Source organism: Salvelinus namaycush, chromosome 13 (assembly GCF_016432855.1).
Source record: "Salvelinus namaycush isolate Seneca chromosome 13, SaNama_1.0, whole genome shotgun sequence".
NCBI classification, from domain to species: Eukaryota; Metazoa; Chordata; class Actinopteri; order Salmoniformes; family Salmonidae; genus Salvelinus; species Salvelinus namaycush.
The window spans coordinates 24,417,788-24,445,277 of record NC_052319.1 but is presented as its reverse complement, the minus strand read 5'-3'; the positions used below and the strand labels follow the sequence as shown (position 1 = coordinate 24,445,277).

The 27,490-nt window shown below is 40.8% G+C and overlaps 1 protein-coding gene across 1 annotated transcript in view; it reads left to right on the top strand.

Moving 5' to 3' along the window:
• cps1 (carbamoyl-phosphate synthase 1, mitochondrial) overlaps nt 1-27,490 on the top strand; it is a 90,713-nt gene that overhangs the window by 43,575 nt on the left and 19,648 nt on the right. Inside the window, exons 27-32 of the mRNA XM_039006527.1 lie at nt 486-553; nt 2,662-2,737; nt 3,876-3,953; nt 16,994-17,101; nt 17,432-17,521; nt 21,053-21,223. Coding sequence (XP_038862455.1) covers nt 486-553; nt 2,662-2,737; nt 3,876-3,953; nt 16,994-17,101; nt 17,432-17,521; nt 21,053-21,223 — 591 coding nt within the window. The remainder of the gene's footprint in view (nt 1-485; nt 554-2,661; nt 2,738-3,875; nt 3,954-16,993; nt 17,102-17,431; nt 17,522-21,052; nt 21,224-27,490) is intronic.

Here is a 27,490-nt window from a genome sequence, read left to right as displayed (position 1 = left end):
GCTAGGTACTCTAGAAGGAAGAAAACAGGGTTAGCGAAGACATGCTGATATTAGAATGAAGGAAAGAGACAAAGTGAGAGAAAGAAAAACAGAGGACTAGACTTCCTCCTAGACACTTCCTACACATTCCATATTTGTTTTTCTCTCTCACACCTTCTCTCTCCCTAATTATCTACTTACTTCTTTCTAGCGCTCACTTGTATTTTAAGTGGTGAGTCGTGTTTAGACTTCGAGCCGACAGAGCCCAGTATCCCTAGGAACCAATCTGCGTCTCTGTTCATCCCACCAGGAGCTGTTGTATTATGATGGAGAAAACAAAGAGCAGAGAGAGAGAAATGGAGAGAGAGATTGTGACAGAAAGAGACTGAGTGAAATAAAGAGAGAATGACAGAGGGTCAGGCAGACAGGCATTTGATGTTATAAGTATAAGTTGTAATTGGAACCAATGCTTTAACCTTCATCTCCTCTGATTCTGTGCGTTTCAGGAAGATGCCTTTGCCTTTGCCAATAAAGTGGGCTACCCCTGTCTCCTGCGCCCCTCTTACGTACTCAGGTAAGGTACACCTGTCTCCTGCGCCCCTCTTACGTACTCAGGTAAGCTACACCTGTCTCCTGCGCCAATCTTATGTACTCCGTTAAGCTACTCCTGTCTCCTGCGCCCCTCTTACGTACTCCGTTAAGCTACTCCTGTCTCCTGCGCCCCTCTTACGTACTCCGTTAAGCTACTCCTGTCTCCTGCGCCCCTCTTACGTACTCAGGTAAGCTACTCCTGTCTCCTGCGCCCCTCTTATGTACTCAGCTAAGTGTTGGGGAGGGGACAGCACTCTCATAACCATAGGTTGGAGTCAACTCCATTTCAAATCAGTAATTGCAATTTCAGTTTACTTCCTGTATGAACTGAATTGAAATGGAATGGACTAATCTTTCCTTGTTTATGTTGGCCAGGCCTCTACAGTATATCCACAGTAATGTGATGTATTTTGTAATATGATAACTTGTTTATACAGCCTCACCATATGTCCAACTAGAAAACAAATTTTTGAGTAATTGAATGCATCTCAGAAGAATAAATAAATACGACAGTCAGCGTGAAGAAACACAAAATGAAATATGGAAGGGAGGGTATAAAAAACAGCGAGAGACCGATTAGCTAAAGCGGAGGCTCAATTTAGCCTTTAATATTTTGTCACGGCTACCACTGTGATGCTACTCAATTACCAGAATGAAAAGATAGCCTACAATCTGAGAAGAACACAACACAACTTATTACAGTGTGTGTGTGTGTTAATGCGGGGCTGGTATTGGGGAGGTCTGGATTGCTAATTTGCACATAATCAAGCAACAGCATTGGTTTTGAAAGTGTATTGAAAGCATATTGGGTGGCTAATTTTGGATCTCGAGTCAACACAGCTCACACACACACACACACGCACGCACGCACGCACACACACACACACAACCCCCCCCCCCCCAGCTCGCATGCTCAGGAGAAGAGCAGCATCAGACAGGTGGGTTAGGCTGTCAGGCTGCTGCTTCTTGTTTTAGTTTGCAAACAGTCATCCATGATGGAGTGATTAGGAATCTCAGGTCCCCAAGGGCTGTCTATGGTCTTGTAGGAACTGGAGGCACCACCCTGTAAACTGTATTACCTTATTGGTTTGTGTACATGGAGAATGAACCTCTCCCCTCACCTCCCTTCCTCCTCTCTTTCTCCTCTCCTGCCTGACTGCCTGGCTGTCCATCTGTCTGTCTTTCTCTATTATTATGTCATTGCGCATAGTGTGTTTGGGCCTACCTCTCATCAGACCATTATTATGATTAGCTTGGAAGAGGATTGATCTCTAAATGCAGTTCAGCCACTCACACTAGATATCCATTGTTTGAGTATGTTGTAAATCAAAGAATGAAATCACTAAGTCAATGATTGTGATATGCCCATTTAGCCAATGATTTTGTCCAAAGCGATTACAGTCATGCGTGCATGCATTTTCATATGGGTGGTGGTCCCAGCTGTGATCAAACCAACAATCCTGGCACTGCAACCAACTGAGTCACAGAGGAATATTTTCTCCTTGAACCCCGTATAATGTCCTTTTTAAAGACAGGTGTGGTGTCTGGCTGTTTGGCCATATGTGTGCCTTGTAGCAGTCAGGCCAAAGGAGGTAGGAGTTGTGACTGAGCCTGACCCTCCCCTGTCCCTCTAGTCTACGCCTGTGTGCCAAATAGCACCATATTCCGTTTATAGTGCATTACTTTTGACTAGGGCCTATAGTGAAACCCATAGGGCTCTGTTCAAAGGTAGTGCACTATGTTGGGAATAGGGTGCCATTTGGGACGGAGACTATCCACTCTCCCTCTGGCTGCGTTCAGGAGCATGTGGATGCCCAACTAGCCGGCCAAAAGAAGAAGGGAGAAAAACATAAATACCCCGAATACATATTTTTTAATGACTCAGCTCAGAAAGCAAACTCATTCTGTAGAGCCTGGAGTGTTTGCTGACCTAAATCTTTCTTTTTATTTTTCTCCACTTTTTTGTTTTGCTGTTTAAAACCTTTCTTCATCTTGATTATAATGATGCAACTGGGAGATATCAACATTTGAGCTAAAAAACCTTGTTATTTTTGTAATTATTTTCCTCTTTCGCTCTCTCTTCCTCTTCAGTGGCTCAGCAATGAACGTGGCATACGGTGAAGAAGAGATGAGGGGCTTCTTGGACGAGGCTACTCAGGTGTCTCAGGTGATCCAGGGAACTTTATTATCTGTGTCCCGACTTGAACCCTATTCCCTATATAGTGCACTACTTTTAAACAGAGCCCATTGGGCCTTGGTCAAAAGTAGTGCACTACATAGGGACTAGTTTGAAATTTGGGATGCTACCTTTGTCTAATGTCTACTCACCTACTGTACACACACACACACACACACACACACACACACACACACACAGTTCCTCTGAGCTCAATCAGCTCGTGCCCCTCACTGGCACCTTCTCAGTATGGATGAGTGTAGTATGTTGGCTGTGGGGCAGAGCCGATTTTGTTGTTTACCTGTCTCTCTGCCCACACATACAAACACACTCCCTCTGGGTGCTGGTGGTCCACCTGGCCCCTCAACATGCCCTTGCCTGGGGCTGACAGAGCAGCCGGCCTCCCTGTCATGCTGCTCACACTAAACCAGTCCTGGTCATATGCACACACAAACACACACGTACACCTCCCCTTGCTTACTGTCAGCTAAGCAGCACTTCTCTAGCCAGGAGGAGGAGGAACAGCCCTCTGGCCTGTGACCTGAATACACATGGCCTGCCTGGCTTTTGACAGAACACAGCATCACACACCTGTCTCTCAGGGGCAGCACACACACATACCACTCACCACGCCAAGAGGAGCTCTACCACAGGAGGTTGGTGGCACCTTAATTGGGGAGGACGGGCTTGTGATAATGGCTGGAGTGGAATTGTATCAAATAGATCAAACATATGGTTTCCATGTGTTTGATGCCATTCTATTCACTCCGTTTCAGCCATTATTATGAGCCGTCCTGTCCTCAGCAGCCTCTAATGAGCTCTACTCTACTCACCATGCCCATCCGGCTAGCTGTACAAATCACATGTGTAACTGGTATAATAGTATGTATCAGTAAGCTGGGGAGTTGAGCTGGGCTGCTGTAGAATCCTAATATAAACAGGATGCAGCCCCCTATTCCAACATAGTGCAGCAGAGCACACTTCAAATGTGCATCCAAAATGGAATCCTATTCCCTATATAGTGCACTATTGTTGAGAGCCCTATAGACACAGATTGAAAGTAGAGCACTATATAGGGAATAGGTGCCATTTGAGAGTTAGATATCTGATGTTGTTATTTTTCCTACAGGAGCATCCAGTGGTCATCACCAAGTTCATCCGTGGAGCCAGAGAGGTGGAGGTGGATGCAGTGGCCAAGATGGGAAAAGTAAGCCAGTTTGATATGCCTCACACACCTCACATCATTATGCTATGTGCGCTGTATGCTATTTAGAAGACACTTGCTTTCAGTGCCTTGCAGTACAGTGAGTGCATGTGCATATTTTTCAATATGTGATTCCTGCTGGAATTGAACCCATGGCCTTTTTTGAACCCATTTTATCAACTGAGCCATACAGGACCTAGATGTGTGATCTCTCTGCCTCACGTGATGGAGCAGGTGGAACACGTGGGGGGCTTTTATAGGAGCTCTCCTCATCCCCCTCTTCCCTCCTCTCCTCTCTTATTTCCTGAATGAAGGGCAAGGTGAATGATTTGCTTCAGCAAGCAAAACACTCACAGGCTATATTACTTAGCATCACGTTTAGACTGTAATGAATTTAATCCGTTCTACATCAACATAGTATGTTTAATCCTAGTACTAAAGCAGTTTTGTACTTTTACCTTCACATTTGTCTCATTATATCTTCTTACATTCATGACTCAATCTTTAGTATGTGGATGTGACCTCTGGGGGAATTTAACCCCACGACCTTGCATTTGCTAGCTCCACGCTCTTACCAACTGAGCCACACTGGAGCATTACTCCACTCTGCTTTAATGTAGCATTTTATTCCTCCATTATATTACCTCAGTCTGATGAGGCCAAGTTCCAAATGGCACCCTATTTCCTACATGAGCACTACTAGGGCACTCATCAAAAGTAGGGCACATTTAGGAATTTAGGACACAACCTAAGTAAAGACTAGATAATTTCTCCCATCCTATCAGCAGAGAAACATATTACAGCTGCTCTTTGAAAGGAACAGAGGATTGGCAGATACATATCAGACAGATAGTGGAAATGGAATATATTCAATTGAAAGATGGGTGGGGGGACACAAATTTCAAAAATCCTGGGGTGTTTTGTAGGTTGTGTAAAGAGTACTGAAAAGTATTTTGGAGTCAATTAACCTTTTTTTATAGCATTCTGAGGCCAGTTCTTAAAAGAAACTGCATAATAATATTCTCCATTGACCTTAGATCCAATAAAGCCTTAGATTTGACCACTCTCTCACTCACATACTGTAGGAGGGAAGATAGACTGACACGAACATTGACATGAACACCTGCTGGGTGCTGACGAACGGTGGTGATCAAACATGTACAATGGCGCCGGAAGAAATGGCAGCTGTTTTACAGGCGCCTAACCGATTGTGCTATTATGTGTTTTTTTCCACTGTTTTTGTAACTTATTTTGTACATAATGTTTCTGCCACCGTATCTTACGGCAAAAAAGAGCTTCTGCATATCAGGACAGCGATGACTCACCTCGGATTAGACGAAGATGCACAGGATGTACTTCAGACACCCGACAAGGTCGAAATCCCCATCATTGGCAAGAGAAAGAGACGCAGGTATAGAGGACACAGGGCGGGGTGCCTTGTAAGGATCCGCCGACGGTGAGTGGGAAATCTGCCCTTACCATCAATATTACTTGCCAACGTACAATCATTGGACAATAAATTAGGCAAGGTACGATCACGAATATCCTACCAACGGGACATCAAAAACTGTAATATCTTATGTTTCACCGAATCGTAGCTGAATGACGACATGGAAAACATTCAGCTAGAGGGATATACGCTGCACCGGCTAGACCGAACAACACACTCCGGAGTGTACATTTGTAAACAGCTGGTGCACAAAATCTAAGGAAGTCTCTAGATTTTGCTCGCCTGAAGTAGAGTATCTTATGATAAGCTGTAGGCCACACTACTTGCCTAGAGAGTTTTCATCTATTATTTTCGTGGCTGTTTATTTACCACCACAGACGGACGCTGGCGCTAAGACCGCACTGAGTCAGCTGTATAAGGAAATAAGCAAACAGGAAACCACTCACCCAGAGGTGGCGCTCCTAGTGGCCAGGGACTTTAATGCCCTCCTGTACTCCCTGTTCACCCACGACTGCATGGCCAGGCACGACTCCAACACCATCATTAAGTTTGCAGATGACGCAACAGTGGTAGGCCTGATCAACGACGAGACAGCCTATAGGGAGGAGGTCAGAGACCTGGCCGGGTGGTGCCAGAATAACAACTTATCCCTCAACGTAATCAAGACAAAGGAGATGATTGTGGACTACATGAAAAGGAGGACCGAGCACGCCCCCATTCTCATCGACAGGATTGTAGTGGAGCAGGTTGAGAGCTTCAATTTCCTTGGTGTCCACATCACCAACAAACTATCATGGTCCAAACACACCAAGACAGTTGTGAAGAGGGCACGACAAGACCTATTCCCCCCAGGAGACTGAAAAGATTTGGCATGGGTCCTCAGTTCCTCAAAAGGTTCTACAGCTGCAACATCGAGAGCATCCTGACTAGTTGCATCTCTGCCTGGTACGGCAGAGATGGCCTTTTTTTTTTTTTTTACATTTTAGAGTGGCCTTTTGTTGTTTACAGCACAAGGTGCATCTGTGTAATGAATATGCTGTTTAATCAGCTTCTTGATATGCCACACCTGTCGGGTGGATGGATTATCTTGGAAAAGGAGAAATGCTCACTGACAGGGATGTAAATTAATTTAAGCACAACATTTCTGAGAAATAAGCTTTTTTTGCAAATGGAACATTTCTGCTCCTTAAACATGGAACCAACACTACATGTTGATTTTATATTTTTGTTCGGTAAAGAAAATAATTAAACTAAATAATGAGGATTTCTATCAGCCTAATCGAGGTGTAGAGTACATGTCACATTCCAATGTTCATTCCAGTGGCATAATGCCAGGAGCCGCTTGTGGATTTGACAGCTCTAAAGCAGTTCCACCTCCGACATCGCGAAAACAACCGCTTAAGAGGCCTTATTAGAAATGTCAAAGCTAGGGATTGGTTAAGAAGTTAACATGGTGCCAGGGAGATGGGTATGGGTATATAAGCCTTAGTTAAACCTGAATAGCTCATCATTATTCCCTTAGTTTCATGTGTCTAAATTGGATCTGTCATTGTAATATTTTAATGTTGAAACATGATTAAGAAAAAAAGCCACACATGGATGGATCCGATGCAATACATTTAATGAATATCGAAGTTTTGACCGCTAAGCTGCGCTTATATATGATTGAGACCCTGTATGGACATGTTTAGATTTCTGATTGTAGCCTAAATCCTAACAACTATCAAGGAAAGAGTAGTCATATGTTCTATATACATGGTAATCTTCTTCTCCTCTCCCTTTTTTTCTCTTTTGTTTATCTCCCTCTTTGTTTCAGTCTGTGTCTTTTAGACAAAAACTAGCATACAGATGAGTCCATCAAACAACATTACTGCCACGTTCGTTATAAGGATCGGACCAAGGCGCAGCGTGGTATGCGTACATTTTTATTTATTTAAAGAATGAACACTGAACAAAATAACAAAACGAACCGTGAAGCTATACAAACGAGTGCTGACAGGCAACTACACATAGACAAGATCCCACAACAGAAAGTGGGAAACAGGGCTGCCTAAATATGATCCCCAATCAGAGATAACGATAAACAGCTGTCTCTGATTGGGAACCATATCAGGCCAACATAGAAATACAAAACCCCTAGACCTACAACAACCCTAGACATACAAAACCCTAGACATACAAAACAATAGACATACAACACTAGAGTACCCACCCTAGTCACACCCTGACCTAACCAAAATATATAGAAAACAGATAACTAAGGTCAGGGCGTGACAATTACTTGCATAATTTCTGATCCCACTTTTTTTACTCTACCACCCCCTCCTCTGGTTGGAGGACCTGGTGTAAAACATAAACATTACATATACATTACCAGTCAAAAGTTTGGAAAAACGTGCTCATTCAAGGGTTTTTCTTAATTTTTTACTATTCTCTACGTTGTAGAATAATAGTGGACATCAAAACTATGAAATAACACATATGGAATCATGTAGTAACCAAAAAGTGTTAAACAAATCAAACTATATATTTTATATTTTAGATCTTCAAAGTGCCACCCTTTGCCTTGATGACAGCTTTTCCAACAATCTTGATGGAGTTCCCACATACAGTTAAAGTCGGAAGTTTACATACACTTAGGTTAGAGTCATTAAAACTCATTTTTCAACCACTCCACACATTTCTTGTTAACAAACTATAGTTTTTGCAAGTCGGTTAGGACATCTAATTTGTGCATGACACAAGTAATTTTTCCAACAATTGTTTACAGATTATTTCACTTATAATTCACTGTATCACAATTCCAGTGGGTCAGAGGTTTACATACACTAAGTTGACTGTGCCTTTAAACAGCTTGGAAAATTCCAGACAATTATGTCATGGCTTTAGAAGCTTCTGATAGGCTAATTTGACATTGTTTGAGTCATTTGGAGGTGTACCTGTGGATGTATTTCAAGGTCTACCTTCAAACTCAGTGCCTCTTTGCTTGACATCATGGGAAAATCAAAAGAAATCAGCCAAGACTTCAGAAAAAGAATTGTAGACCTCCACAAGTCCGGTCCATCATTGGGAGCAATTTCCAAATGCCTGAAGGTACCACATTCATCTGTACAAACAATAGTATGCAAGTATAAACACCGTGGGACCACGCAGCCGTCATACAGCTCAGGAAGGAGATGCGTTCTGTCTCCTAGAGATGAACGTACTTTGGACTTTCTTTAGGGTGTTTTTAACATAATTCTTCAATAATGTTCCAACCGGAGTATTCCTGTGTCTTCAGAATTGCGATGGAACAGAGCTCGCTCACGTGAACACGCATGGTCAGAGCATGGTCACCTCATGGCAGACCTTTCTCATTCCTCTCTCCTTCGGCCTCACTAAACAGTAGAGGCATCAAACAAGGTTCTAACGACTGTTGACATCTAGTGGAAGCCTTAGGAAGTGCAACATTACCAATATCCCACTGTATCTTCAATAGGAGCTGAGTTGAAAATCGACCAACCTCAGATTTCGCACTTCCTGGTTGGATTTTTTCTCAGGTTTTTGCCTGCCTGATGAGTTCTGTTATACTCACAGACGTCATTCAAACATTTTTAGAAATTTCAGAGTGTTTTCTATCCAAATATACTAATAATATGCATATTCTAGCTTTTATGGCTTTGTAGCAGGCCGTTTACTCTGGGCATGCTTTTCATCCGGACGTGAAAATACTGCCCCCTACCCCAAAGAAGTTAATTGAAATGCATTCCAGGTGACTACCTCATGATGCTGGTTGAGAGAATGCCAAGAGTGTGCAAAGCTGTCATCAAGGCAAAGGGTGGCTACTTTGAAGAATCCAAAATATAAAATATATTTGGATTTGTTTAACACTTTTTTGGTTACTACATGATTCCATTTGTGTTATTTCATAGTTTTGATGTCTTCACTATTCTACAATGTAGAAAATAGAAAAAATAAAGAAAAACCCTTGAATGAGTAGGTGTGTACAAACTTTTGACTGGTACTGTACACTGAACAAAATATAGACGCAACATGTAAAGAGTTTGTCCCATGTTTCATGTGCTGAAATAAAAGATCCCAGAAATTGTTCCATACGTACAAAAGATTTTGCACACAAATTAGTTTACATCCCTGTCAGTGAGCATTTCTCCTTTTTTGTGCTGTTACAACAAAAGGTTGCCCTAAAATGTGCAGTTTTGTCACACAACACAATGCCACTGATGTCTCAAGTTTTGAGGGAGCGTGCAATTGGCATGCTGACTGCAGAAATGTCCACCAGAGCTGTTGCCAGAGAATTGAATATTCATTTCTCTACCATAACCATAATTATTTTTAGAGAATTTGTCAGTACGTCAAACCGGCCTCACAACTGCAAACCACGTGTAACCACGCCAGCCCAGGACTTCCACATCCAGCTTCTTCACTTCTTCATCTGCGAGCTTGTCGTTCTCACCAGGGTTTTGACCTGACTACAGTTTGGCGTCGTAACCTACTGCAGTGGGCAAATGCTCACCTTCGATGGCCACTGGCAGGCAGGAGAATTGTGCTCTTCACAGATGAATCACAGTTTCAACTGTACTGAGCAGATGGCAGATAGCGTGTAAGGAGACATTTGTGCGAGCGGTTTGCTGATGTGAACAGAGTGCCCCATGGTGGGGTTATGGTATGGGTGGGTAGGTAGGTAGGCATAAGCTACGGATAACGAACACAATGGCATTTTATTGATGGCAATTTGAATGCACAGAGATACTGTGACGAGATCCTGAGGCCCACTTTCGTGCCATTCATCCGCCTCCATCATTTCATGTTTCAGCACGGCCCCATGTCGCAAGGATCTGTACACAATTCCTGTAAGCTGAAAATGTCCCTGTTCTTCCATGGCCTGCATACTGTTTGGGATGCTTTGGTTCGACGTGTACGACAGCGTGTTCAAGTTCCCACCTATATCCAGCAACTTTGCACAGCCATTGAAGAGGAGTGAGACAACATTCCACAGGCAACAATCAACAGCCTGATCAACTCTATGCGAAGGAGATATGTTGCATTGCATGAGGCAACTCACTGCCCATACTTTTTTTAAAAGGTATCTGTGACCAACAGATGCATATCTGTATTCCCAGTCATGGTTCTATAGCTGCACCATCAAGAGAATCCTGTCCGGTTGCATCACCGCCTGGTATGGCAACTGCTCGGCATCTGAGCGTCAGGCTGCTAAAGAGAGCAGCCATCCAAGACCTTTATAATAGGCGGTGTCAGAGGAAAGCCCATAAAATTGTCAGAGACTCCAGTCACCCAAGTTATAGACTGTTTTCTCTGCTACCGCACGGCAAGCGGTACCGGAGCGCCAAGTCTAGGACCAAAATGCTCTTCAACAGCTTCTACCCCCAAGCCATAAGACTGCTGAACAATTCATAAAATTGCCACCGGACAACTTACATTAAACCCCCCCTCCCTTTTGTACACTGCTGCTACTCGCTGTTTATTTGTTATCTATGCATTGTCACTTCACCCCCACCTACATGTACAGATTACCGCAACTAGCCTGTACCCCAGCAGACTGACTCGGTACCGTTGTCCCCTGTATAGAACCTCGTTATTCTTATTGTGTTTACTTTTTGTTATTACTTTTTATTTTAGTCTACTTGGTAAATATTTTCTTCTTGAACTGCAGTATTGGTTAAGGGCTTGTAAGTAAGCATTTCACATTAAAGTCTACACTTGTTGTATTTGGCGCATGTGACAAATTAAAGTTTGATTTGACAATGCTGGGGGAAAAGGCCCCAAAAAACTATACAAACAACACTGTTTCACGATGCGTCAGTGACATGGCAGGAGATGTTTTGAAACAATTACTGCTTCGCATACAATCCTGTGAATTCTATGCGTTACAGATGGATGAGTCAAAAGACGTGGCAGGCCTGGCACAGCTCCTGGTATATGTCCATTACGTTTATAGGGTGTCAATTAAGGAAGACATCCTCTTTTGCAAACCACTGGAAACCAGGACAATAGGAGAGGATATGTTTAAAGTACTGGACTGCTTTGTGACATCACATGGACTTTGGTGGTCAAGATATGTTGGTATCTGTACCGATGGCGCAAAAGCCATGACAGGGAGACATTGTGGAGTGCAAGCAGTTGCTCCCGACGCCACTTGGGTACACTGCAGCATCCACCGAGAGGCTCTTGCTGCCAAGGGAATGCCTGACAGCTTGAAAGACGTTTTGGACACTACAGTGAAAATGGTTAATTTTGTTAAAGCAAGGCCCCAGAACTCTTGTGTATTTTCTGCACTATGCAATTATATGGGCAGCGCAATTACGCAGGTACTTTCCTGAAACGGACGACACAAACAACTGGATTCGTTATCCCTTTCATGCCCTGCCTCCAGTCCACTTACTGATATCTGAACAGAAGAGCCTCATCTAAATTGCAACGAGCGGTTCTGTGAAAATTGAATTTAATCAGAAGCCACTGCCAGATTTCTAGATTGGGCTGCGCTCAGAGTATCCTGCCTGGAAAATCGCGCTGTTAAGACACTGATGCCCTTTGCAACCACGTACCTATGTGAGAGTGGATTCTCTAGCATGAAAACTAAATACAGGCACAGACTGTGTATGGAAAATTATTTAAGACTGAGACTCTCCAATACCATCCAACATTGCAGAGTTATGTAAATCCTTTCAAGCACACCCTTCTCATTAACCTGTGGTGAGTTATTCACAATTTTCAATGAACAAATAAGGTTTTATATGTAAGATGGTTAAATAAAGAGCAAAATGATTGATTATTATGATTTGTGCCCTCGTCCTATAAGAGTTCTTTGTCACTTCCCACCACCCGGGTTGTGACAAAACACTCATTCTTATGTTTAATAAATGTATCGTGTGTGTGTGTGTGTGTGTGTGTGTGTGTGTGTGTGTGTGTGTGTGTGTGTGTGTGTGGCAGGCTTACACTGATGGCAAAAAAAAAACATTTGAGTGTGCGCTGACCCTGGTGCTTTAGGGGGTACGCAGCTGGAGGTTGAATGTTTGCAGCTGGAGGTTGAAGGGGTACGGGACTATAAAAAGTTTGGCAACCACTGTTTAGAGAGAGACCCAATCTGTAATATAGTACACTTACCATAGTTAGGTTTTACCCAGAGAAATTTGATAAATTATCCAGGTCCTCAATAAGGCCCTTCAAGGTTGAAGGACTCAAGAGAACTTGAATCATTTAGTCCCTTAATGTTATCATCAGACTTTTATCGCTAACACTTCAAAGGCCATAATAAATAGGTATGGTGATAAAGGGCAACCTTGTTTTACACCTCTTGACAGCTCAAAACTTTCAGAGAAGTATCCGTTGTTAATTATTTTACATAAAGGGTTGTTGTACATTACTTTTACCCATCTTATGAGAGATTCTCCAAAGTTAAAAAAATCCAGGCACTCATAAACAGATTCTAGGCATACTGTATCAAAGGATTTCTCAAAATATGCTATAAAGATTATATCTGGTTTCCTTGTATTCTGTATTTCAGTCTGTCTGTCTTCTTCTCTTTTTCCTCACACATTACAGATCCATCCATTGACTGAATGCCAAATAGGTCTCATTATTCAGTGTGTGCGTGTGTGCATGCGTGCGTGTGCTCTTCATATGCCTTCCCCCGTATTAACTACAGGCTTTATCTAGAGTGTGTGTTCCTCCAGGATTGTGTGTGTTCGCCTGTGTGCCGCTGTGTGTGTGTGTGTGTATGTGTGTTCATCAATTAGTGTGTTGCTAATGAGTGCTGCAGTTATCGGGGGTTTAATATGTACTAACGACAACGCAGTTCATTGAAACACTACTCCCTTTTGATTGGTGGGAAGGGGAAGGGGTGGGAGAGTTAAGTGTAGCGTACCAAATGGCCTTTGACCAGGGCCCTTTCAGCAATTCATCCATTTAAGGTTTTATATTAACGTATATTACCTGCTATCAATTATATAGTTTATCTATTGATGAATTCCTTTGTACACTTTTGTGTGAAAAGGGCTGCTTATCGTGATGACTTGAAATAATAGTGTTACTTTTGCATATATAGTGTATGTATGTGGACACCCCTTCAAATGAGTGGATTCAGCTATTACTGAAGAGCTCAGTGACTTTCAATATGGCACAGTCATAGGATGCCACCTTTCCAACAAGTCAGTTTGTCAAATTTTTACCCTGCTAGAGTTGCCCCGGTCAACTGCAAGTAATGTTATTGTGAAGTAGAAATGTCTAGGACCAACAACGGTAGGCCACACAAGCTCACAGAACGGGACCACCGAGTGCTGAAGTGCGTAAAAATTGTCTATCCTCGGTTGCAACACTCACTACCTAGTTCCAAACTGCCTCAGGAATAGGGCTGTTGCAGTGACCGTATTACTGCCACCAGCGGTCACGAGTCATGAACGCAGTCAAATTCCACATTACCGTTTTTCCACGGTAATTAGGCTTCTCCAAGCTCTCTTGCTGCTGCTGGTCATTAGTAGCCTACCACCTTGCTAACTGCCTGGTACTCAGCACTCTATTGTCCCTCTAATCACTCTGACATCAATGCAAATGTATTAGAAAATCTAATCAAACACTTCATGAGAGCCCGTGAGCTCATGTTGCGCAACATTTCTATAGGCTATGCAATTGCCGGAGAAAACACAGTGATGGCCGCTAATAAAAATATGTGGATCCCATCAGATTTCTATAGGCTAGGCTTACTATACTTATTTCTCAACTTTCCTAATATTAAGCACATTGTTTAGCTTTACAACAGAAGTATAGCCTACCTGGCTGGCATGAAAATGAACCACGGGGAATGCATCCTCCATTCCTATGTATTTTCTCCGGCTGCCCCTGTTTCGATAGAGTTGCATGATAATGGTCCATTCTAAATGAAAACAAATGTCACACATATATATTATTTAGTATATGTTAAGATACGATTAAATCAAGAATAGTCTGATGGGTGACAATATTAGCCTATCACTTGATATATATATCACTTTTGAATGATGCCCAGCATAAGAAACAATGCCTTTTTTTTATCATAGGCGCTACTTTTTCTAATCATAGTCGCACACCTCATGTAGCCAGCCCATGGGCCTATATGTTTTAATAGGGTTTGTATCACGACTAAAGTGGCCAAATATCTTCTTAAAATTAAGCACATTTATCCGTTTTACAAGGGGTGTAGAGCCTAACTGGCATATGTAAGCAGTTTGTGAGTTTCAAGTTTGGGAGAGATAATTTTCACCATAAAAATGGAACATTTGCGCTTATAGCCAACTACCATGTGCACATTGCTGCGCTTATAATGTGAAGAAATAGCCTACTAGTTTAACAACATTTTAAGATAAATGTTCTGAGCGTTAGCCACATTGCATAAAAACTTTTTTTTTATGCTAGTGGTTGTAATAATTTGGGATCTATCGCATCCTACTACTATCCCAGACTATGTTTGGCGTATTTATTTATCACACAGAATAGAATAGGTTGACTTTTGTACTATGGGGGGATAAAAGATTGACAAGGCTAGTGCTTTTGCTGTTCGTAAGGCCTATTCATTTTGTTGGCTGACGAAAAGTAAATGTGGTCAGTTCTTCCAATATCTTCAATATGCACCTTGGAATTGGATAAGGACACGCACAGTTGTGTCCCCGATGTGTATGTCTTCACTTGTAGCCTGTGAGAAAGACCCAATCACGTGATGGAGAGCCATGTGAATGAGAGGCGATTCGGGTTGCGCAGCACACTCAGGGAGAAGGGCACAATGCAGCACTCCGGGCCGCAAAAGGCATGGATTTTTTTTAGGGTGCATTACGGCCACAAAGGGTATGCCGCCGTGAAATTCGAGGCATTATCAAGTGCTTGTCAAATTGTGAATGAGAGACTATTGTAGTATGTATAGCCTGCGTAAAAAGGAAAGCAGAGCTCATTCCTTTCAAGTGACTTTTTTCAAATCATCATTAGTCTCATTGTGCAGCCTTACAATGTATTAAAAATCAAAACATATAGCCCAACGTTTGTAGAACAACTAAAGTTACATTAATAACTCTAAATTAAGCATAAAGGAGTACCTGTTTCTCTGTTAACCGCTCAACACAGAATAGCCGCATGTCCGCACTCCCTCAAATCATTGAGAAAATATTTATATTTTATTCAGCTTTGTTCAATTGTATTCTTCATACTATAAAATAATGCCACGGAATTATAAGCAAATGTTGTCTGCTAAATGAACTAGTGTAGCCCACAGCCATTTGGCATAGCCACATCAGGACCTAACATAAGGACAGCTCGTGTATGCTATGAATATAATGCTATGTATTCTTTTCTTCTGAAATAAACAACATTTTCTTCATATCATGCTTCTTTAGACTTGTCTAAAATAAATAATGGATTTATTGTGAAGGTAGGCTATAGGTAGGCTATATTACATGGATTTATTAGACTTTTTAAATGGCTGGTAGCTATGTGTGGAAGCCAGGAGTTGCTAAATGTGTTTATGTTAATTAACAGTCAATTACCGTGAGACCGACAGTTATGTGCTTGACAATCACCAGCTGACGAAATTTTGTGACCACCACTGCCCTATTCTGGAAGCAACGTCAGCACAATAACTTCGTTGAGAGCTTCATGAAAAAGCAGACTGCGGGCCAGTCCTAAGCGCCCAAACTCACCAATGCTCTTGTGGCTGAAACAACACAGAATAAAACAATTAATAAGACTCATTATGGTAGTGACTGCCCATTACTGCTTATCACTTGTTAACCATAATTTATTTCAATTACTTTAATAAAATATTTAAGTTGTTGTCTGTAATATATTACATTTGTTTTATTTGATGAATTTATTATTTAATTCAAAGTCATCATCTCTATAGTTTTGCTGCCTTTGCTGTCTGACAAAATCCCTATTTTTAGCAGTTCTTCAAAGTAAATAAGGCATACTTTTATAATATATGCCATTTAGCAGTCACTTTTATCCAAAGCGACTTAGTCATGCCTGCATACATTTATACATTAGTTATACATGTATGACTTCATGTATTTTCAGGTAAAGATACCTCCCTCTCGGTTGTCACTAGTTACCACAGCCACATAGTCATAAGGCCTGCATATTTCTACAATTTATCTTCTTAAAATGTGATTTTAAACCTAACCCTAACCTTAACCACACTGCTAACCTTATGCTTAACCCCAACTTTAAATTAAGAACAAAAAGCAATTTTTACGATATGGACAATTTTAACTTTGTGGTTGTGGTAACTAGTGGAAACCCTCCCTCTCTGTGACTGCCCCACACAGACCGGACAAGGAAGCGCGCAATGGATTGCAGTTAATTACCAAATTTTTTGTGCTAAACTATGTAGAATATTGGCCTGTTGGAAACTACAACTCCCTACTATATTGCACAGTTCGGGCTTGATCTGAGTTCTGTCTAGAGAAACTGTGCATTGATCTCACAGAACCCCCCCCCCCCCCCGAACAAAATTGAATTCAAATAATTGAACCAACGTTGATCAATTAGTTGTTTAAAAAACGGAAAATAATAATTTTATGTTAATCGCTCATTACTAGTTATAACCTCTTCTCAGGTGCTATGCCATGCTATAACAGAGCATGTGGAGGATGCTGGGGTCCACTCTGGAGATGCCACCCTCATGCTACCTACCCAGAGCATCAGCCAGGGGGCCCTAGAGAAGGTCAGTGTGTGTGTGTGCGTATCATGCTGTTTTTTTACCCACCTACTAGGGGCTGACTCACTCAAAATATGTCTCACATCAATCATGAAAGTGTGCATCGTTATGAAAAGTTTCCACATTTTATTTGTTAGACTGTTAGTCTGTTGGCCTGCCTATATTTAGGATCACTGACTCCTGACAGGGAATTCATTATTAGGCTGTGGTTTATATTTATTTTTCACTACTGAAATCTATTGCCCAGGCTGTGAATATGTAAATAATTTATACTGAGTTATAGGTTCGTCTTTGATGGAAGCTTCATATTTACTATTTGTCCTCCATTACTCTCAGGTGAAGAGTGCCACACGGAAAATTGCTAAGGCGTTTGAGATCTCTGGTCCGTTCAATACTCAGTTCCTAGTGAAAGGCAACGATGTCATGGTAAGTTTGTGTGTGTGTGCGTGTGTGACGCATGACGGAATACGTTAGAGAAAGCTATAAATGATCACTTGACGTTTTCACAGTCGTAAAAAATAAAATGCAATTTGGTCATGAATTGAAATACAGAATCTCGGTGTGGTGGTCACAGTGAATTCCAAAGATGAAAAGATGGATACAGTGCCTTCAGAAAGTATTCATACCCCGTGACTTAATCTACATTTTGTTGTTAACAGCCTGAATTCTCAGCCATCTACACACAATACCCAATAATGACAAAGTTAAAACATGTTTTTAGAAATGTTTGATCGTTTATTGAAAATGAAATACAGAATTATGTCATTTACGTATTCACACCCCTCAGTCAATACATGTTAGAATCACCTTTGGCAGCGATCTTTCTGGGTAAGTCTGTTAAGAGCTTTGCACACCTGGATTGTACAATATTTGCAAATTTTTCTCTTAAAAATTCTTCAAGCTCTGTCAAGTTGATTGTTGATCATTGCTAGACAGCCATTTTCAACTCTTGCCATAGATCTTCAAACCGATTTAAGTCAAAACTGTAACTAGGCCACTCAGGAACATTTCAATGTCATCTTGGTAAGCAACTCCAGTGTATATTTGGCCTTGTGTTTTAGGTTATTGTCCTGCTGAAAGGTGAATTTATCTCCCAGTGTCTGTTGGAAAGCCTGAACCAGGTTTTCCTCTAGAATATAATAAAATGCAAATTAATTACTTAAAAATCATACAATGTGATTTTCTGGATTTTAGATTTTTTAGATTCCGTCTCTCACAGTTGAAGTGTACCTATGATAAAAAATTTGTAAGTAATGCTTTGTAAGTAGGAAAACCTGCAAAATCGGCAGTGTATCAAATACTTGTTCTCCCCACTGTATATAACATCACTAAAATCTAAAACCGACAGTAATGTACATCGTACCAGCTTCTTCCTGGCCTCAAAAGAAAAACAAGCCTTATGCCGGTAATACAATCCTATTTTCAGCTTGAGCTTCCTTATCAAGTTCTCTACATGCACAGTGAAGCTCAGCTTATCATCAACCCACACACCCAAATATTTGTACACTTTAACTTGCTCTATAGTATGTCCAGCCAATGTAGCAATGGCATGATTTGTAACATGCCTGGCATTTGAAAATACCATGCATTTTGTTTTACACAAATTTAGAATCAGCTTTAAATCATACAGATTATGTTAAATGCTCTTTGGGCATTTTCAAAAGCTAAAGATAAACTACTACCACTTGAATAAAGAACAGTATAAAAATGAACATCCGCTGTTTCAATAAGATCCCCAATGTTGTTGATATACAAAATGAACAACAGTGGGCCCAAAATAGAACCTTGCGGAACACCTGAGCACACCTCTATGGACTCAGATTTACAACCATCCGCCATTACACATTGTGTACGATTTGATAGGTAATCTAGAGCATGACCAGTAATTCCATAACATTTTAACCTTTGCACTAACACAGCATGGTCCACGGTGTCAAAAGTCTTTGACAAATCAATAAAAACAGACACACAATGTAACTTCTTATCAAGAGCACAGTGCATGTCATTTAAAACCTTCAATGTTGCAGAAACAGTGCTGTGGCCAGACCTAAAACCTGATTGCATTCCATTTAAGATGTTGTTTTCTTGGAAGTAGGTCTTTAGCTGCCTACTAACTAAGGACTCCAGTACCTTTGACAGTAAAGACAATTTTGATATGGGTCAATAGTTGTCAAGTAGTGAAGGATCTCCACCTTTCAGGAGAGGCAGTACAAAAGCAGATTTCCATAACTTGGGGATTTTCTTAACATCAAGCGTAAGGTTAAAAATACATGTTGAGGAGCAATGATGTCTGCGGCTAGGTGTAGAAGGCGGGGGTCTAGTTCATCAGGGCCAGGTTTTTTTTTTTTAATCAATTTCTTTCAGGGCTTTACACACTTCTGAAACAGAGAAGGATGAAAAGGAGAACCTGGTGAAGGAGTGCACAGGGGTGTCAGGTAAATTTATAGGAGGCTCAATTATACCTTTGACCTTTTCAAATAAACTGCCTGCATCTAAAAAATGCTGGTTCAAGGCTTTCAGAATGGAGGTTCTCTCAGTTACAATCTGTGTGTCGACCAACAATTGTTTAGGAAGCTGTGTATCTTTTCTGCACTCCAAACCTTTCACTACTTGCCAAAATTTGGATGGATTATTTACATTTTGTGAAGTAGATTTCAGGTAGTGGTCTGCTTTCAATTTACGGATCATAGCCACACCCATATTTCGAAGACGTTTAAAAGCCATCCAATCATCTGCCAAACCAGTCCCTCTTGCTTTAGCCCACATAGCATTTCGTTCCCTTATGATTTTTGTAAGTCCCTTAGTAAACCAAGGGTTCTCTCTCTCTCTCTGTTCTCTCTGTATGCAATAGGGGCATGCCTATTGCATACATCCTGGAATGCGTTGTGGAAGTAAGAAAAGGCTAGTTCAACATCAGGGATTAATTCCATTCTATTTCATTCAATGCTAGATACATCATAAAAAACCTTGAATATCAAACCGCTTCCATTTAGCAGACACCCTTATCCAGAGCGACTTACAGGAGCAATTAGTGCCTCGCTCAAGGGCACATCAACAGATTTTTTTACCTTGTCGGCTTGAGAATTTGACCCAGCGACGTTTCGGTTACTGGCCCAACACTCCTAACCGCTCTTAACCACAAGTTCCATTGCTTTATGGGTTTTCAATTCTCCTTGACTGTCTAGCTTTTATTTTGGTTATCAGAGACTATATTATAAAAAAATAAATAGGTCCATTATCTTTTCTAAAAACCTGTTTTCGCTTTGTCATTATGGGGTATTGTGTGTAGATAAGGATTTTAATTTATTTAATCAATTAGAATAAGGCTGTAACGTAACAAAATGTGGATACAGTCAGGGGGTCTGAATACTTTCTGAATGCACTGTATATGGTTTACACTGAAAGCGTTTTTCCATCCCAAAAATGATTTATTTATGTATTTTATTTTTTACACTGGATTTAGGCGACTTGGGAAAAAAGCTTAGGCAGATTAAAATGGCAGAAAAATCCCAGATTGGGATCATAGTTTCTTTCTTGAAATGTTATCTTATGCTTTCGATAAGCATGTAAAAGCAACAAAAATAAAACGTTAAGACGAGACGTGACGTAATACTCTTTTCACAGCACAGTATAGTGCACTATAGCAGTTTTCCCCAAACTCTGTCCTGGGGCCCCCGCTGGGTGCACATTTTGGGTTTTACCCTAGTACTACACAGTTGATTCAAATAATCAAAGGTTGATGATGATTTGGTTATTTGAATCACACTACATAGTGTGGAAATAGTTACTTTAAAGGACACATCATTCAATTAATCAATTAAATTGAGCCTTTTTTACAGTTGCCACTAAGTGCTTAACGGTAATAGTAACTCGGCCCATCCTCCTCCAACTGTACTGGTTTAGAATGAAAATGTCAGCAAGTGACAATTAATGTGTGTGTGTGTTCCTCCCTGCCAGGTGATAGAGTGTAACCTGCGAGCATCCCGCTCCTTCCCCTTCGTGTCTAAGACCATCGGTGTGGACTTCATTAGTGTGGCTACACGGGTCATGGTGGGTGAACCCCAGGATGAGGCTGCTCTGCCCTCTCTGGAGAACCCCATCATCCCTGTTGACTATGTGGGAATCAAGGTGAGGCTCTGTGACTACAGGGCTCTGTCCCAATATCCACACTAGCACACTACTTAGAATAAAAGTTTAAATCCAGGTCATGTGACAACCTAAACACAGGGACCTTCCAATGAATATGGGGTGGAAAGGAGACACTCGCTCTCGAGTGGCGCAGCGGTCTAAGGCACTGCATCTCAGTGCAAGAGGCGTCACTACAGTCCCCGGTTCGAATCCAGCCTGTATCACATCCGGCTGTGATTGGAAGTCCCATAGAGCGGCGCACAATTGGCACAGCGTTGTCTTGGTTTGGCCGCCATTGTAAATAATAATTTGTTCTTAACTGACTTGCCTAGTTAAATAAAGGTTAACTACATCTCTGTAGTTTAGTGCTGAATTGCCTAGACCCTAAGGATGCTTCCCAAATGGCACCCAGCCTATTCCCTGTATAGTGGACCCAATGGGCTCTGGTCAAAAGTAGTGCACTTGTATAGGGAATAAGCTGCCATGGTTAAAAATAGTGCACTATATATGTAATAGGGTGCCATTTAAGACTTGTTAAGTGTTATGGCAAGGACCTAAAACTACATTTTTTGTCTACCAGCCACTGTAGCAGGTAGATATAATAATCTAGGGGCCACCCAGATTTTTTACGAGCCAAAATATTTTCTCATTAATTACACCAAAAAACACAAAACAAAGTGGATGAGACTGCTTAGTAATGTTTCTCAAACAAGGAATGTATTACTAGTAAGAAGTAATGTGATATTTGAAATTGTGTTTTTTACATTGGTTAAAAGTAGAGATTCAGAGCTAGAAAATTGTATATCATAGACTGCAGTTAAGGAACAATGGGAAAGTAATTTTGCTTTGAAAGTTGATAAACTTGTAACCCCACTTTTGAGAAAATGGCCCTTGAATGTTTTGGTAAACCTACTGGAGAGCTCTTCTTTGTCTACACCCATTCAGCATCGTTCACACCCGCTTAAGCCTTAGCCCCACCCATCTCTTTAAGGATTCACATGTGAGGCCATGTGGTAAACACGCTATATCAAATAAAATGTATGTTTATTTGTCACATGCACAGGATACAGAAGGTGTAAACGGTACAGCGATAGTACTTGCATAGTAGCGATATCAAAAACAGTGTGTCCAGATAAAAATATTTGAGCGTTATTAGATGACGCTTACCTGACACACTTGTGTGTTTCCTTCATGTGGAGGAAATGCTATAACCACCCCTCACCCACATCTAGCTAAGTGGATGTGTCACTATTGTCTAGGCATGCACTCTTACTCGTATACATGGATGGACGCTTCACGGCAGACTGGAACCATTTAACTCCATTTTGTTTGTAGCTACATCTTGTTTGACCAGCCTTGTGTCAAGTCACTCCGGTTCACACTGACCGTGGCGTGTGCAGAAAGTAGCCCATCACTTTATCCTACTGCTCTGTCGATAGCGCCTGCTAAATTCAGGGCATCAAATGTTGTTGAGAAAAGTAGCAAAACGTTTGTAGTTCTCGATGGCTAACATATCTTTCAAAAACGTCAAGGTAGAAAGGGCTATCAACACATACTGAACAGCTCACGTTATAGACAGAAGCGTGCTACATCACAGTTCAATCCAAACTCATCTCCCGGAATGTCCAGACCATACATTATCTCAGCCAATCATGGCTAGTGGGAAGGTTCCTGTTTTTTTCCATGGCTAAACCAACTAGGCTTGTAATTTAAAATGTTTATTAGTATTTATGGATGGAATACAAGTTTGTTATTAAGGCACATGAAAGTTCACATGTTCCAGAAGGCATTTCTGAGAAAAAAAATGTATTTTGATTTTTAAAAATGATTTACGTTTAATGCTGCTCCTGTGAAGTAGTGACGTGCGACATACGCCTAGTTTCCTGAAACGAGTCACACATTGTTCAATTTAATGTAATATTTTGTGACCTGAGTCTTTTAACCAAAATATCACAGATGAGACGACAATGTTCAGCTGCCCCTTTAACATTACCGTTGTCATGACTCTCTCCTTGATGAGGATCAAAGGTGCCATATCAGCTTGGCACATGGCTGACAGATAGGGGGGGCTGGTTTTATGACTTAACTTCTCTGCGCTACGGATCCCTTTTACGGGATCATTTTCCTAAACAACCGCTGAATTGCAGGGCGCAAAATATTACAAAAAATATTTATAATCATGCAATCACAAGTGAAATATACCAAAACACAGCTTAGCTTGTTGTTAATCCACCTATCTTGTCAGATTGTGAAAATATGCTTTGCAGCGAAAGAAATCCAAGCTTTTGTGAGTGTATCAATCAATGTTAGAACAGCTAGCCCCAAATTAGCATGGTCACGAAAGTCAGAAAAGCAATAAAATTAATCGCTTACCTTTGATAATCTTCGGATGTTTGCACTCACGAGACTCCCAGTTACACAATAAATGTTCTTTTTGTTCGATAAATATTACTTTTATAACAAAAAAACGCCATTTGGGTTGCGCGTTATTTTCAGAAAACTACAGCCTCGTTCCGGTCCTGAAAGGCAGAAGAAAATTCCCAAACGTATCAGATTAAAAAATATTACAAAAAATATTTATAATCATGCAATCACAAGTGAAATATACCAAAACACAGCTTAGCTTGTTGTTAATCCACCTATCTTGTCAGATTGTGAAAATATGCTTTGCAGCGAAAGCAATCCAAGCTTTTGTGAGTGTATCAATCAATGCTAGAACAGTTAGCCTTATATTAGCTTGGTTAGCTTGGTCACGAAAGTCAGAAAAGCAATAAAATGAATCGCTTACCTTTGATAATCTTTGGATGTTTGCACTCACGAGACTCCCAGTTACACAACAAATGTTCTTTTTGTTCGATAAATATTACTTTTATAACAAAAATCTGCCATTTGGGTTGTGCGTTATGTTCAGAAAACCAAAGCCTCGTTCCGTTCGACGAAAATTCCAAAAAGTATCCGTAATGGTCGTAAAAACATGTCAAATGTTTTTTATAATCAATCCTCAGGTTGTTTTTAACAAACATAATCGATAATATTTCAACCGGACCGTAACCTATTCAATAAGAGAGAAAAACAAAATGGAGAGCTACCCCTCTCGCGCGCAGGAACTAATCAGAGGACACCTGACTAGTTTTGAAAAATCTCGCTCATTTTTCAAAATAAAAGCCTGAAACTATGTCTAAAGCCTGGTCACAGCCTGAGGAAGCCATTGGAAAAGGAGTCTGGTTGATACCCCTTTAAATGGAAGAAAGACGGGCCAGGAAACACAGATTAAAAATAAAATAATAATAATAATCACTTCCGGGTTAGATTTTCTCAGGTTTTCGCCTGCAGAATCAGTTTTGTTATACTCACAGACAATATTTTGACAGTTTTGGAAACTTTGGAGTGTTTTCCATCCTAATCTGTAAATTATATGCATATTCTACGATCTGGACCTGAGAAATAGTCCGTTTACCTTGGGAACGTTATTTAAATAAAAATAATAATAATCTTTCCCCTAGCGTCAAGAGGTTAACCTTTCTAGCCCAGGGGTTCCGCTAGCGGAACACCCACAACATTCCGCTGAAAAGGCAGCGCGCGAAATTCAAAAATATTTTTTTGAAATATTTAACTTTCACAAATTAACAAGTCCAATACAGCAAATGAAAGATAAACATCTTGTTAATCTACCCATCGTGTCCGATTTTTAAAATGTTTTACAGCGAAAACACAACATATATTTATGTTAGATCACCACCAAATCCAAAAAACACACAGCCATTTTTCCCAGCCAAAGATAAGTCACAAAAGCAGAAATAGAGATAAAATTAATCACTAACCTTTGATAATCTTCATCAGGTGACACTCATAGGACATCATGTTACACAATACATTTATGTTTTGTTCGATAATGTGCATATTTATATCCAAAAATCTCGGTTTACATTGGCGCCATGTTCAGAAATGGCTCCAAAATATCCGGAGAAATTTTAGAGAGCCACGTCATCTAACATAAATACTCATCATAAACTTTGATGAAAGATACATGTTTTACATATAATTAAAGATACACTGGTTCTTAATGCAACCGCTGTGTCAGATTTAAAAAAAACTTTAGTAAAAAGCACACCATGCAATAATCTGAGACGGCGCTCAAATATAAATAACATTTCTCCGCCATGTTGGAGTCAACAGAAATACGAAATTACATCATAAATATTCCCTTACCTTTGATTATCTTCATCAGAATGCAATGCCAGGAATCCTATTTCCACAATAAATCGTTTTTTTTGTTCGACAATGTCCATTACTTATGTCATATTAGCAACTTTGACTAGCATGTGTAGTACACGTGTCCAAACACCGGCGCATTGAAGGCAAACGTCGGACGAAAACTTCAAAAAGTTATATTACAAGTCGAATAAACTGGTCAAAATTAGTAGAGAATCATACTTTAGGATGTTGTTATCATATATATCTAATAACGTCCCAACCGGAGCATTTATTCATGTCTGTATAACTCATGGCACACATGCCCATCCCATGGCTAGCGTGCGTGGCCAGGAACTGGCAATCTGCCAGACCAGTCACTCAAATAGCTCCCATCCGGCCCCACATCACAGTAGAGGCTTCATTCCACATTCTACTGACTGTTGACATCTAGTGGAAGGCGTATGAACTGCAAACAGATCCATAAATTACAGGGATTTGAATAGGCGATGACTTTCACATCGACCCTTTTCTGAATTTTCACTTCCTGTTTGGAAGTTTGCCTGCCAAATGAGTTCTGTTATACTCACAGACATAATTCAAACGGTTTTAGAAACTTCAGAGTGTTTTCTATCCAATAGTAATAAGAATATGCATATATTATCATCTGGGACAGAGTAGGAGGCCGTTCAATTTGGGCACCAATTCATCCAAAAGTGAAAATGATGCCCCCTATCCCAAAGAAGTTTTAACAGCTGACCATAAATAGTTTGCAAAAACTTTCTCTTTTCGCTTTTTATGTATCAGGTTTACATCTAAATGTTGTAAAAATGATATGATTAAATATGATAATAATTTTGTGAAGACAGCAATGTGATTTTAGCCTTCTAAATGAGTTTATTTTATTTTATAAACTTGTGCCCAGTCAGTAGCCACGCCCAAGTGAGCTCAGAGTTCAGAATGTCCCTTTGGCCAGAGTGCTTTAAAGGACTCGCTAAGAATTAACATACAGACCAGAAAGCATGGAGAGGTGGCTACACGTTGAAATGGTTAGAAACGTTGTCTTGACGCCAGACTGCGTGGACCAGTGGCTACACAGCTGAAAATGGTTTAAACTCTACAGACCAGCCGACGTACAGCCCGTGCTGAATGTTACGAAATGGTTAGAAACGTTGTACTGACGCCAGACTGTGTGGAGCAGTGGCTACACAGCTGAAAATGGTTTAAACTCTACAGACCAGCCGACGTACAGCGCGTGCTGAATGTTACGAAATGGTTAGAAACGTTGTACTGACACCAGATAGCGTGGAGCAGTGGCTACACAGCTGAAAATGGTTTAAACTCTACAGACCAGCGAAATGGTTAGAAACTCTCAACATGAGTGAAGAAGGTAGACTAGACCAGAACATTAACAGTCTGCAGCTGTGCATGAAAAAGTGGTCCTAGAACTTTGACTAAAGACACGAGGGAGGAAGGAAGACAATCCCCACTGATACAACTGTTGGTACGTCTGAACTATCTTTTCTAACGAACACTCTAAGACCAGAGAAGCTCTACAACTAAGAAAGACATTGTGACCTCTGGTAGACAACCAGAGCCTTATATTGAGCCACTACCCATAGACGGATCGATTGGTTTCAACAGAGAGACGACAGAGAACGACATCTATGCGTAAATATATATTGCATTTCTAATCTGAATGAGCAGTGGTTAGGGGGCTAAGTATTCTGGTTACTCTGACCGTAGTTTCCAAATGTATGTACGATAAGTTGTCTCTCCCTCACTTTATCTTTCCCCACCGCCTTTCCATTGTGTAACAAGCCGTCATATCGTGTCAGTCCACTAGGGACTTTTATCTCATGTAAGTGTGTATGGTATTCTGTGTTATTATTTAGTTAATAAATAAATAATTAAATCAATTTGTGTAGTACTGAATATTCAAAAGGGCTAGGGTTCTTGCGGGTCCACGGATTATGCGACATTCAGAATAAGACTGATGAGGTAATAATTAATAATTGACTATTATTGATGTAAGAGATATACAGATATCTTTAGAGTTTAAGTCAGGAGGTAGTA